The 12,875-nt window shown below is 48.3% G+C and overlaps 1 protein-coding gene across 42 annotated transcripts in view; it reads right to left on the bottom strand.

Annotated features, from left to right (window-relative positions):
* The window catches only part of Mprip (myosin phosphatase Rho interacting protein), a 120,122-nt gene that overhangs the window by 19,274 nt on the left and 87,973 nt on the right, over nucleotides 1–12,875 (bottom strand). For 24 of the 42 annotated variants that reach the window (XM_087569363.1, XM_087569362.1, XM_087569361.1 and 21 more), the window contains 3 exon segments: nucleotides 12,331–12,440; nucleotides 8,201–8,771; nucleotides 6,383–6,499 (listed from right to left, as the gene is read on the bottom strand). In XM_087569363.1, coding sequence (XP_087425489.1) covers nucleotides 6,383–6,499; nucleotides 8,201–8,771; nucleotides 12,331–12,440 — 798 coding nt within the window. 42 annotated transcript variants of the gene reach the window in all.

Here is a 12,875-nt window from a genome sequence, read left to right as displayed (position 1 = left end):
AGAGTGTTACTCAGTTCTGCCTGTGCACCAGCTGAGTGAGAATTAAGAACTATCTCTTCTCCCAAATCCAAGACCTCAGTTGCCCAGAATGTCCCCTTTCTTGCATCACCAAAGAGAAATGGCTCTGAAAAATAAATTGTGCTAAAGACCTTGAGGCTCTCAAAGTCCCGCTGGTACTTCTCCTGTAGGGCGGCCACATCACCCTCCAGCTCTTTGTGGCCCAGCTCCTCTCGCATGACACCCATTTGGGCTTCCAGCTCCTGGATACGTTCTCGAAGCCCGGTCATGGACTCAGCCTCATCCTTGGCTGCTGGCACAGCTCTGGGCTCAGATGGCCCAGGGGCCAGTGGGGAATCTGGGTGTGAGGGTTGGCAGAGGCTGAGGGCTCCCCGCATGCTCCATATGTAGTGTTCCTGCAAGGCCCTGAGTTCCTCCTGATGAACAGCCTGCAGCTCCCGGACCTTCAGCTGGAATCTGTCCTCCAGCATCTTCATCTGCTGCACATGATGCTGTTCCATGGCTTGCCTGTCTTTGACTGAGGCGTCTAGCTGGCTGAGAACCCGGCTACGCTCAGCCTGCAATGTATTTTCAGTGTGGCTCAGCTGCTCCACCATGCACCTGATCTCTTCCTCATACCTGCCCTGTAGGGCAAACATGCTCTCACTGTGCTTGCTTTCTGCTTCTTGTAGACATCTCTGCTGATGGTCCAGCTGGCTCACTTTGGCCTTGAGCTCAGTGTTTTCCTTTTCAATGAGGGTGATAACCTTTTGGTACTCACTCTTCTGCTTGTGGAGAAGTTCTTCATATTCTTCTTTCAGGGCCCCAACTGCTTGTGTACGCTTCTGGCAAGAAGCCCCCCTAGCCTCCTGACAGGCCTTCTTGTAAAATTGCAGCTCCTTTTCATATTCCAGCCGAATTCTGCATGCTGCATAGCATACTTGAGCCTGAATAATTGCATCTTGAACCAGTAATGAAGAATACTGACCAAGGCCCTCTAGACAAGCATCATATGAGAGATGCTGGGACATCTGCAGAAGCCTCTGGCAACCCCCAAGTGGCTCTGTGGGAGGCAGGACTGGCAAGGCAGCTGAAATCTCCTCAAGGATGCTAGCCTTTTCTCTCAGCTGCTGGGCCAGTTCATCCTGAATGGCAGCAAGGACTTCAGGGCTCTGATGAAACGCCTGCAAAGGCTCTTGGGAGCCATCTGTGCCTGGTCTCAGTACCTCTCCTAATGGGCTCTGGTCCCAGGATGTCTGTACATGGTCTTCCCTGTCAGTTGGATGCCTAAGGGTTTCTAAGATCTGCTGTATTACTCTTTCAAAGTCTGGGGTTTGGTAGGCTCCCAAGATTTCTCCCAGCATGCACTTGTGCTGCTGTAGGGCAGCCTGGGTCCCCTGTAGGGTCTCCTGTATGCTCTGCAGCCTATGGTGGAACAATTCTCTTACTGATTGTGTGGCATAGCTGAGCTCTGCACGGATCCATGTGGCATCAGCCAGACTCTGGGGAACATGCTGTTGCTTGTCTGCTGATGTGCAGGCTGTTTCTTCTCCTAGTGTCCCTAGGTGTTTACTTAGTGACTCGACCTGGCTCCAGAACTCACCATTCACCAGTACCTTCTTGGCCCAGATCTCCATTGGAGCCCCAGCAGAGGGGGCAGCACTTTCTTTCTTCAGTGGCCACTCCCCCGACTGAGTAAGCTCACAGAGAACACCATACACATTTGAAGTGGTACTTTTTAGAGAGTCAGCTATCTGGTTGATGAGTGAGGCCTCCAGGACTATTTGAGCAGAAAGCAGCTTCCTGTGCTCCTGCTCATTCAAGATGGGCTGACAGGGCTGCTGCATAGGGGCTGCTATACCACTTTCCATGGGGTGCCCCTTTTCTTTCTCTGCCTGCATCCTGCTCTCTGCAGGGGAAGCCCATGGTTGTAGGGCCTTGATGGCACTCACAAGCATACTCTCTATGTTAGCCAGGGAGGCTGCACATGCATCCTGGCCCTCCTCCTGGTTGGCCTGTGGCAAAGACCTTAGCTTTTCCCAGCAGTTTTCTAAGCATGTCAGGGCTTGGCTATTTTTGGCTTGGAAGTCTTCCAGCTCCCCAGAGTGGTGCTCAATGTTTGTGACCTTCTGTTGTCTTTCCTGCTCTAGCTGAGAGGCCAGAGTGCTAGCCTGTAGCAGGCTGACACGGAGCTGTTCCCGCAACTGTGCTTCAGTGCCAGCCCACTGCTGGTGGAGTGCAAGCAACGCCTCCTGACTCTGCCCCTGCTGGCTTTCCAGCCTCACAGTCACATCTTTGAGCTTCTCCTCTGTGACATAGAGCTTCGTCTCCAGAGAGTGGATTATAGAGATGTATGTTTCAGCATCTGCAGCTGCTGGGAGTGTGCTAGGGGTAGCTTCTGAGGACACACTATCCTCTGATGGTGACTGGTCCTGGCTGGTGTCTGATGATGTGCTGCTAGTCCAGGCTTTTGCACACCCCTCAGGGTGTATGTATCTTTGACACTGGATTGTGGAGAACCTGATTCTTGGCCTTTTTACAGGGGCTCCCTGATCAGACTTAACTGTGCTTTGCAGCTGCCCCTCCCTATCAGGCATATCGGCTGACTTTGGGGGTATGATGTTTTCCTCTCTGCTGAGGCTACCACTGCTACCCTCTTCTCCCAGGCTAGCACTTGGATCTTCATCCTCTGGCTGTGAGTGGGGAAAGCCAGGAAATACTCTGGTGACTGAGCCTAAGGTCAAAATGCCACTGTCCTCCTCCGTTGGGTCTGTGGTACTTTGAGGCTCTTTGGCATCCTTAGGAGAATCACTCACAAATCTCCTTAGGCACTCTTCCTTTTCTTGTAGCTTAATTTCTGTTTCCTCTAAGCTGCTGCCCAAGGCAATCATTTTAACTAAAGCCTCATTGAGGTCTTGGTCTTTTTTTTCCAGAACTCTCTCATGTGCTTCCTTAATGAGCTTCAGCTCCTCCTCCTTCTCTCTAAGCAGAGTGCGCACACTCTGCAGCTGGATGGAGACCCTGTGGTGTGAGTGCTCCAGGTTCTGGTAGTCAGCTTCCCTTCCCTTCAGCTTCTCTTGGAGCTCAGCCACATCCCCATCAGATGTGGCCACACGTTCCATGAGCTCTTGAAACTGATGCTTGATGAGATCCCTTTCATCATGGAGGCTCTGTACATGCTGGGCTAACTGGCGGATGCTGGCCTCTCGGGCCTCCAGCTCTTCCTGTAGCTTGTGTACCCGCTCAGTGCCTTTGCACGTTTCACTCAGCTTCTCTTTCTGGAGGGCCTCCACCTGCTGCACATGGCCTTGTAGCTGATCCTCATAGGCACTGGCCTTGTCCTCTACTTCCTTCAGGTTCTGCAGCAGTGCCTGCTTTTCCTGCTCACAGCTTTCCAGCAACAATGTATAGTTCCTCTTCAACTTCTTCTCCATCAGACGCTGGGCTTGCTCACTGGTACCTAGCTGTTGGCTGAGCTCAGCAATGCATTCCTGCAGCCTCTGCACCTCCTTCTGTCGGTCTCGTTGCAATGCCTGTTTTGTTTCCAGGTCCCTGAGTTCCTGTGTCTTCTCTAACAGCAGGGCTTCTGTACTCTGGAGTTTCTGCTCGCTCGCCCTCAGCTGGCCACGCAGCACGGCCTTGCTGTGCTGCCACTCCTCCAGCTGCTCACGAACCTTGCCCTGCTCCAGCTTCAGCTCGCCCTTGAGCTTGGCTAGAGCCTGCTCCTTAATGGCCAGCTCTGCAGCGGCATCACCAAGTCTTGTTTGCAGGGTCTGAATCTCAGCCTCATGGTGCCGGATTGCATCCTTGGCCTCCCCATAGCTATGTTTCAGGGTCTGAATCTGCTGTGTGATGAGCTCCTGCCGCCGGCACTGAGCTTCCAGCTCACTTTGGAGGTCTTGGTTGACTCTATGGAGCCTCTGCCAGGCACCCGATGGAGAGGTGGCCACTTCAGTCTTAAAAAAACCGATTAAATACTGGTTAGTAACACTCAGGCCACCCTGTTCTGAGTGTCACACCTCTGGCCAGGATCAATCATAGAAAATCTCCTTGATGGGTTTGCCTTTAATCCTTTGCACAACTTTTTTTTTCTTCATTTAAAGAAAAAAAATTCAAATTAATGTGGGTTTTGTTTGTTTTGTTTTGGGTAAATATAGCTGCTTCCACATAAACAGAACACAAGGACAAAAACACCAATAAAACAGCTCTAGTTGAACAGTATCTAGAAGAAATAAACCAAATAAAGCTGAATAATGGATCACACTGAGAAGTAAACAGAGACTGAAGGACGAAATAATTGGTTTTGCAAAACAAAGTATGCAGTTCTACACCACATGTTTAAAGCAGCACAAGGCATTAGGCACAAGAAAGTGATGTCACTTCCTTCCATGACAGGAAGAGAAGGAAGGCAGGTAACTACTTGAGAGATGTCAGCAAAGTAACACTGGAATATTTCCTTTAGAAAGCGTAGTCAGGCCTCCACCATAAGGGGAAAACTAATCTCTACCTGCAAGAAGACAGAACAAGGGGAATGCAGATCATGAAGCAAAATGTAATAAAACAAACCTTCATTAAGCTCAAAATAAGAGTGAAACATGCAAAACCCAAAATAAAACACAAAACTCCCCATACTGAGAGACACAAAAACAGAACTAACATAAAGCAGGGGAGACAATACGGCTAAGTCAGGCGAGCCCCACCTAGAATCTGGCCTGCCCAGGCTCCCTCAGTCTGTAGGTGGGGAAGCCACAGATGTGACACTCAGGTAAGTCCCAGTTCCACACCATGTTCACCAAAGCATGCAGCCCTCCCAGCAATTAGCACAGCACCTACCCCAAGCTTGCATCTCTGAACCCTCAGTGCCCCAAAGACCCCTTTCCCCTCTTCGCTTTTGACTGCAAGCATTTTCAAAGCTCATGGGTAATCATTATTAGATTCAACAAGAAGCTGCCCTGTGCTGACCAAGGTTGTTCAATGTAGATGCACATGATGGTCCATGTTAGATACACAAATTAGCAATGTGCAAAGCTCCTCAGCGGTGTCTTTACCACCAAGTATGAAGTTAAGTCTTGTATGATGGAACCAACAAAGGCTTAAGAAAATGACCCTTAAATTAGGAAAGGCTTTCTGAGTAGGTTGTGTAGAAGGGAGATGCCTGCCATGGCCAGTTCCAGGCAAAGTCTGAACAGGACAATAGTGAGTGGGCTAGAAGGGAAGACAGTACAGTAATGTCAGGTCAGGGACAAAGGTAAGCCAGAAGCACATGCAGCAGTTTGAGAGCAGACACGAAGGTAAAGCAGACTTTGGTTGAGGGGAGTGAAGGACTCCAGGTCCACTTGCAACTTAATGACAAAGATTGAGGTCAGTATACAAGGGTCTGGGCATGTCAACAAGCAACATGGCAAAGACTCCAGGTCTTTGAAAGCTGAATGCCTTTGGAGAACTAGTTTTAAATTACACGGGCAGAAAGCTGCTACTGTAGGGGAAGGAGTGTGCTTCTGGGATCAGTGGGAGAGATAAGACTAGAATCCGGAACTGTAACAGCAATCTAAAACCAGTATCTTATCCTTGGTCTCTGCTGAGAGCCTCGTACAGTCCTAACACCCCATCCCACTCTCCTTTGCATTTTTGTTTCCCAACAGCATGGCAGTACCCAGCATGGCATATCTCCTTCATGTCCCAGAGGATGCATGGATTTTAGAAAGCTGGCTATAAGACAACACATAACACCTGTCCTCATACCAGATACCTGGAGACTTTTTTTTGACATATCTACATCTAGGGATCTGAGTGCAGCAGAGTTCTGGAAGACGCCTTGAAGAAGACACTGGGCTTGGGCCATCAGCTCAGTACCTAGCTGCCACCACTTTTACCCTGTTCCTGGTTGGTTAAGTTGTCTAGGTGGTCATATATCCTCATGGAACTTAAACTGGTTAAAAAGGAATGGGGGTAGGTGGGTGGTGGTATAGTTTTCCAGTTCTGCACTAACTTGCTGTTGGCCTTAAGGTGGCACTGGCCTGCTGTATGGCCTGGTTTTTTCAGTGTGTACATTGGGTCCAATCTCACTCTGGTGAAAACAATGAGAAAGGACATACAGATACATGGGTTTTCACAAAAGCACAATGTCTAGAAAGCCCAAAGAAGAGATCACAAAATGATTTCATGACCTAAAGAAAGTCCTTAGCTATAGAGATTTGGGACATAGTCCAACAAATCAATGTCCTCATAGCAAGGAAAATGTACAGAACGCCATGGCACTAAGAGCCTTGGTCTTGCTGACTGACCACAGCTTGGCCATGTTTGCACATTCCTAGCCTGTGGGCCTGAGCAGAACTTTCACACGGAAGCCCAAGTACACTACTGTCTTGTCAGCTGCCCACCCTACCTGCAGCACATAGCCCTCCCGGGCACTCTGTTCTCTGCCCAGGGCCACCCTTAACTGGTCCTGCAGAAGCCGATTCTGCTCTAGAAGATCCGAAGCTTCTTTCTGGCTCTGCTCCAGCTGTTGGTAAAAACACACACACACACACACTTCACAACCAAGATGACAATAAGCAAAAGCAACTGACCACAGGTGGCCAAAACAATGGGGATTGTTCAGTGGTATCAGACATCTCAGTGGATATACAGCATATAGAACCATACATATCAGCACCGTCGCCTCTTCTCTGGTGGCGAGGTACACATTTCCTGTTCTTGCCTTAGGTAAGCCCTAGCCCCAATAAGTTTCTGTATTGGTTCAGAGTTGTACTGTGCAGGCTAAAAAGCCCCTGTGTCAAGTTCCTACCTGGGAAGGTGGCTGTGCTTTGAGAAAAGAACACTTGACGTTTTTATCAGAAGACAGATTGTGTGGGGGTCCTTTGCCAAGCCATGTAGGCCTCACTTTCAGGTCTTACTGAATATTCAGTTCCATCTGACCAGGTTTACAGAGTAGATTCCACATAAAGTTCTACTATATCCTCAAATTAAACATGGAAACCTCTAACTGGTCTACATTCTGTTTTCAACAGGTTCAAAGTCAGCATCTACCCTTCCCTAAAATTCTCAAATCCTTACTGATGCTCTGCTGTATGGGGGCTACCTCAGACTTCTGGGTCACAAGAGGCAGGAGGATGTTAAACACTGAATCCCAGACTACTGTTCAGTTAAGAATTCCGAATGCAACTGGGTGGTAGTGGCACGGCCTTTAATCCCAGCACTTGGGAGGCAAAGGCAGGTAGATCTCTACGAATTCAAGGCAGCCTGGTCTACAGAGTGAGTTCTAGGACAGCCAGGACTATATAAAGAAACCCTGTCTTAGAAAACAAACACCTCAGTATGCAGCCTGCAGGCCAGAGGGCTTACTTTGGTGGCTAGAATTACGTGTCTGAATTACCTGATTTCATTTTTCCTAAGAGATATAGAAAGTGGAGAGGCCAGGGTGTTGGTGGTAGTGGCCATATATCAGGCTCACACAGTGGCAGATCTCCAATTGTCTACTGTGGAAAGAGTGCTAAGAATATGCCTGAAACCTGATGAGGAAGATGCCATGAAGGGGCAAGAGTCAGAACCCTGTGCAGGCTGAGCACACATCTCAAATGCTCACGTGAGCATTCTGGATTTTAGGGTTTTGCTTTTGAAATGATTCTGGAGTGACTGTCTACACTGTGGGATAAGGCCAAACCTAAATACGGACTTCAACCATGTTACAGCTTACTTTATACACATGATATGGTTTATACATGTGATTTGTACATTTTTGCTTTGTTTAGTCAGTGCTGGAAATTGAACCCCAGGGCTTTGTGGATTATGCAAATGCTGTAACACTGGGGCCAATCCCCCAGTCCACTATAGTATAGTATTTATTAATCTTATATAGAAACAAAACTTCATAGCAGGGAATTTTCTACAGCATATAGCACGGTATCTTTGAAGCATTCAAGGCTTTTGGATTAAAGATTCATCCTGTAACTTCTTCAGTCATAGAATTCACTAGTGACACAAATATATGTACAGATGTAAATGAACACATCTGATGCTATAACACAGGGGCTAGCTTCTATGGTTCTGTACCAAGATGTTAGAGTGCCTCTATCTAATGCCTGTGCAACTGGATCTCACCATAGCTCCTGGCCACACCCCTATTCTGTCTACCACAGTACAAAGAAGATGTGCTTTCATTGAACAATTTTTTACATGCAGGAAGGGAGCTGCCCCACATTACCTCCTTCTCTAGCAGAGAGGTGAGCTCATGTGTGGAGAGCCGCTCACTTCTGTCCTCTAAGGATAGGTGCAGAGGGGCAATGGGCACCTGTTTCTCCTCCCTGAGAGGGGTGGTCTCCACTTGGTGCCACCGCTGCTCAATTTCCACATGGACATTCTGTGTCTTGAGGTCAGGGGTTCCCAGCAGCCCTGGGCTCCGGTCAATGTCCATACGTAGGGCTGTATCCTCCATTCCTGGTCCATCATTGGTGTCCAGCATCCCAAAGCGCTTGCGGCGTTCTTCTCGCCGTCGAGCTCGTTCACGCTCCAGCTCACCTGGCTCGGCTTCCAGACACCCAGGGTCACCAGAATCAGAAGACCCAACAGTGCTGGCCCTTTCTTGAGCCAGGGCCTGTTGGATGGGGCGGAATTCAGCCCAGTCAAAGGTCTTGGAGCGACCCTCCCGCCTCCGCTCTCGTGCACGGCTTTTCTTCTGCTCAGGATCTGGTTCTCCTGGCTCAGCTTCTTGCTTCTCACTTGGCCTTAAGCAGGTATCAAAAGATGTGCTTTTATTCTTTCCCTCAGGCAATGAGCTGCAGGGCAGTAAGAAAACACCAGGACCTGTCAGGGAGCTTGGACACTTTAGGGGGTCACAGGGCTGGCCAGCCCACACACCCGCTCTGATCCTCCAAGTGGCTTCTAAGTAGAGGGAAGACTGTTCCACATGTACTTGGTCCTCCCTTGGAGAACTGAAACCTAGTTGATGGGGATGGGAAGGGGAAAGAGCCTCAGCTATTCCTGAGACTTCAGTTTTCATCCTTTCAATGGAGTATCACTGTATGCAGGGAATGTCATGGCAGTCCTATTGTGGATGACAGGGATAAAACCAATGGACTTTTATAAGTCCTAGGGGAGAGAAGGGCCCGTCCACTGTTCAGACCCTTGGTGAGGTTGGTTATGAAGCAACCCTACGCTATGTAATGACAGAATGAGAACTAGCCCTTCTCTGAAGGGCTCAGGGATTTCAGTAAACAGGAGAGACACCCTCTTGATTTCAAAACTTACTCTGGCTCCAGGCATGACAGATAGGTCAGAGTGAGGCTGTTACTATCTGTGGATCAAGGGGACAAGTGACTCAGGTAGTCATAAGCCCACACATTCAGGTGGAAGGTAGCATAATGCCCACTACTTTGAGGAAGGAAGTGACTAGGGGACACAGCCACACAGATCAATCTTGTTAGTCCTTCAAACCACACAGAGATAACAGGAAATAAGTTGGTAGTTGGTTAGCTTGAAGAATATTTGCCTCTTCCCCAAGGAAGATTTCTGGAGAGGTTTCCACTCAAGCAGGAGAGAGGGTTAAGACATCACTATTGGCAACATGGAAAGGGCCTATCTGGGCTTCCTGGGCTTAAGTCCCAGTGATTGCTAGACAGCTCTGTTCTTGTTCAAGTCTTAACAGAATCAGAAGTGACTTGATGATAGGATGGCCCAAGGGGAAAGAGCCAGGGAGCACTTGTATTTATGCCAGGACCAACAAGGAGATTGCCAAAGGGACGTCAGACAAAAGAGAAAGTGACTCCCATTAACCTTGAGTCACCTGTTCTAGAAGCAAACAGCAAAAGCCAAAGTTCTGGGGCCAGTGAGGTGGCTCAGTAGGTAGGGACACTTGCTACCAAACCCAGTCCAGGACCTGGGTTCTCCCTGGAATCCACATGGTCGAAGGAGAGAACCAACTCCTACGAATTATTTTCTGACCTCCAAAAGTGTACAAAAGCCAAGGCACATGTACACAAACAAACAAGCAAACTTGTCCCCTGACCTCCAAAAGTGTGCTGTGAAACCATGCCCCTCTACACACCCCACACTAAGAAACACAAGTATTTAAACAAAGATCAAATGCTCTAGAGCAGTGGGATCAGCAAGGGTCCAGTTTAAGATCATGCAAACATGCAAATAAAAATGAGTGGAAAGGGGCTGAGTCAGTGCGCAGTGGTTAAGAGCACACCCTGCTCTTGCAGAGCTCCCGGCTTGGTTTCTAGTGCCCACAGGCAGCTCACAGACATCCACTGAAAATGAGTCCCAACATGGGCTGCCTATAGAACCCAGCACGTGGTAGGCTGGGCAGGATGGCAGAGGGGGAGGCCAACCTGGGCAATACAGGGAGATCCTTGTACAGGAAAAAGCAGAACCACCCAGGGTGGTGAAGTCTCAGGTCTGTGTGGGGAGTTGAAAGTGACATCTGGGAACAGGGACAGAATTCCCAACAGATAGCCCCTGGGGAAGATGGCAGCATTGTGAGACATCCTCACCACAGACAGAATGACAGAAATAAGAGAGTTCTGACACTGCTGTCCTTGCCTCTGATACCTTCTGATGGCCAACAGAACAACATGGTTAAAAATAAGTGGGTGTAGGACACCATATCAGCTCGAAGACACATTAATTATAAAGTAGATTCTAGCCAGGAAGGCCAGTGTATGCAAGAGATACAGGGTCTCTATGTCCTTCTATGGAACACACCATAAACATGTGCACATGAATGTTCTTGGCACTAGCACCACACACTAATTCCCTCTAGCCATGACCCTCCATCTGCATGCTGCCTGAGAAGAGCGGCTCAAGTTTCTTTCACTTTGCTATAAGGCTTTGTACTACACGCTCTTCTCTTGACTGGAGGGACCTTGGAGGTAGGGAGGTACACTGCTTGTTTCTCAATAGTTCTTTTTAAAAGACATTTTAAATTTAAATTTTTTTTATGTGTATGGGTGTTTTGTCTGCACACACATCTGTGTACCATGTACACATAGTGCCTATGGGGGACAGAAAAGGATGTTGGATCTCCTGGAATTCAGTGGGTGCAGAGCCTCGAACCTAGGTCCTCGGAAAGAGCAGCCATCTCTCTAGCCCCCTAGCACAGTTCTTGAGAATGGCAGAGGACAATTTTATGGATAAAAGTAGGCCTTAGGCTGGAGAGATGGCTCAGTGGTTAAGAGCACTGACTGCTCTTCCAGAGGTCCTGAGTTCAAATCCCAGCAACCACATGGTGGCTCACAACCAACTGTAATGAGATCTGATGCCCTCTTTTGGTGTGTCTGAAGACAGTTACAGTGTACTCATATAAATAAAAATAAATAAATCTTTTGGGGGCTGGGGATTTAGCTCAGTGGTTAGAGCGCTTACCTAGGAAGCGTAAGGCCCTGGGTTCGGTCCCCAGCTCCGGAAAAAAAAAAAAAAAAAAAAAAAAAAAAAAAAAAAAGTAGGCCTTGCAGACCTACTGGTTCTATAATGCAGAAATCAGTACACTGTTTGCTGATGAGTAAAGAAATGTCTGTGTGACAATCCCTGAAAGGGGACTGAAGACAAGAGTTCAGGTTCCCTTTCCTTCTCATTTATCAAGAAATACAACCAGCCAGAAAAATAAAGTTTGAGGCAAGAATGCGTATAGCTAATGCTGTCACAGGCCAGTACCCTTTGACTGACACACACCAAAACCTCTGATCCCAAAACCATACTTGGCAGCAACATGAACCAAGAGAGGCACAAAATGCTCAGGATGAAACCTGGATGAAGCACAGTTGAGACTTGCCACATACGGCACATCTGCGATGTCCTACCTGCCTGCGATGAACACTGGTAGATCTAGAATCTTCAGAATAGAAAGGAGAGGCACAGAGCATGGTCCAAGAAATACACACAATAGCATGTTGTGTACACAGGAGAGAACAGAGTTTTCAAATGTGGGCTTCAGGACTCACTGAGACAGAAACATCTCTTGAGTCTATAACAACTAGAAGGATGAAGAACTCTGATGAGAAAGTGAAAAACAATAGTGCAAAAGAAACTACAATGGAGATAAAGCAAAACTCTGCTCTCACCCACAGCTGGGGTGCAGCTACCAGAAAAAGCCCACAGTGAAGCCTGAACCCAGTCTGAGGGCTAAACTCTGCTGACAAAAACCTCCGCATAAGAGTGACACGTGTGGCTTCTCAGGTCAGCTCAATAGAAGAAAGGCAAACAGAGAAGAAAAACAAAAAAATCACGGGGACATGTATCCAGAAGGAGGAAAGGAATTCATGTTGTAGTGTAATTGGGCTCAGGCCTCAGGGAATGGCAGGTACCCTAGGGCAATTAGCAAGACCTCCATCTTACCTGGTCACATCTGGGGCAGATGTTGGGAGCACATGTTTCATAATGGTCTGGATCCAGTTCCGTCGTATGCCAGATGTCATGGCCGACAGGGTGAACTCACCCTCCTTGGTCTACACACACACACACACACAAAAAATACTAACCATCAGTGGTTAGCCCATTGGGGAGACTGCTACCTCCATCTCCAAAGTAAACAAAGCCCCAAAAGGAAGAGGGCTAGGCTAGGTGAATTTCCAAGGAATGTTGTATGACCAGCTAGAGACAGGCAAAGTAACAGGGCCACACCTTGGGGAGAGGTGAACTGGGTGTCCCCGAAACAAGGGAGTACACACTTGCTAGTTGCTGGCACATAGATAGATGATCACGTGTGTTCCTCTCCTCAAAAAGCTTGGTTAGCCCTAGGGAAAAGGGCACAAAACTGGCCGGGAACAGAGAGAGTGGTGGCCCAGCCTCCATGGCCTCCACACAGGTACACGGTACATGTCCAGAATTCTGGGTGACTAGAGAGCTAACGTGGTCTGCCTAGGACCCCCATTTGTTAGTGA

The sequence above is a fragment of the Rattus norvegicus genome, chromosome 10 (genome assembly GCF_021556685.1).
Source record: "Rattus norvegicus strain SHRSP/BbbUtx chromosome 10, alternate assembly SHRSP_T2T, whole genome shotgun sequence".
Taxonomy (NCBI): domain Eukaryota; kingdom Metazoa; phylum Chordata; class Mammalia; order Rodentia; family Muridae; genus Rattus; species Rattus norvegicus.
The sequence above is the reverse complement of the archived record's forward strand: the minus strand, read 5'-3'. Positions and strand labels throughout refer to the sequence as shown.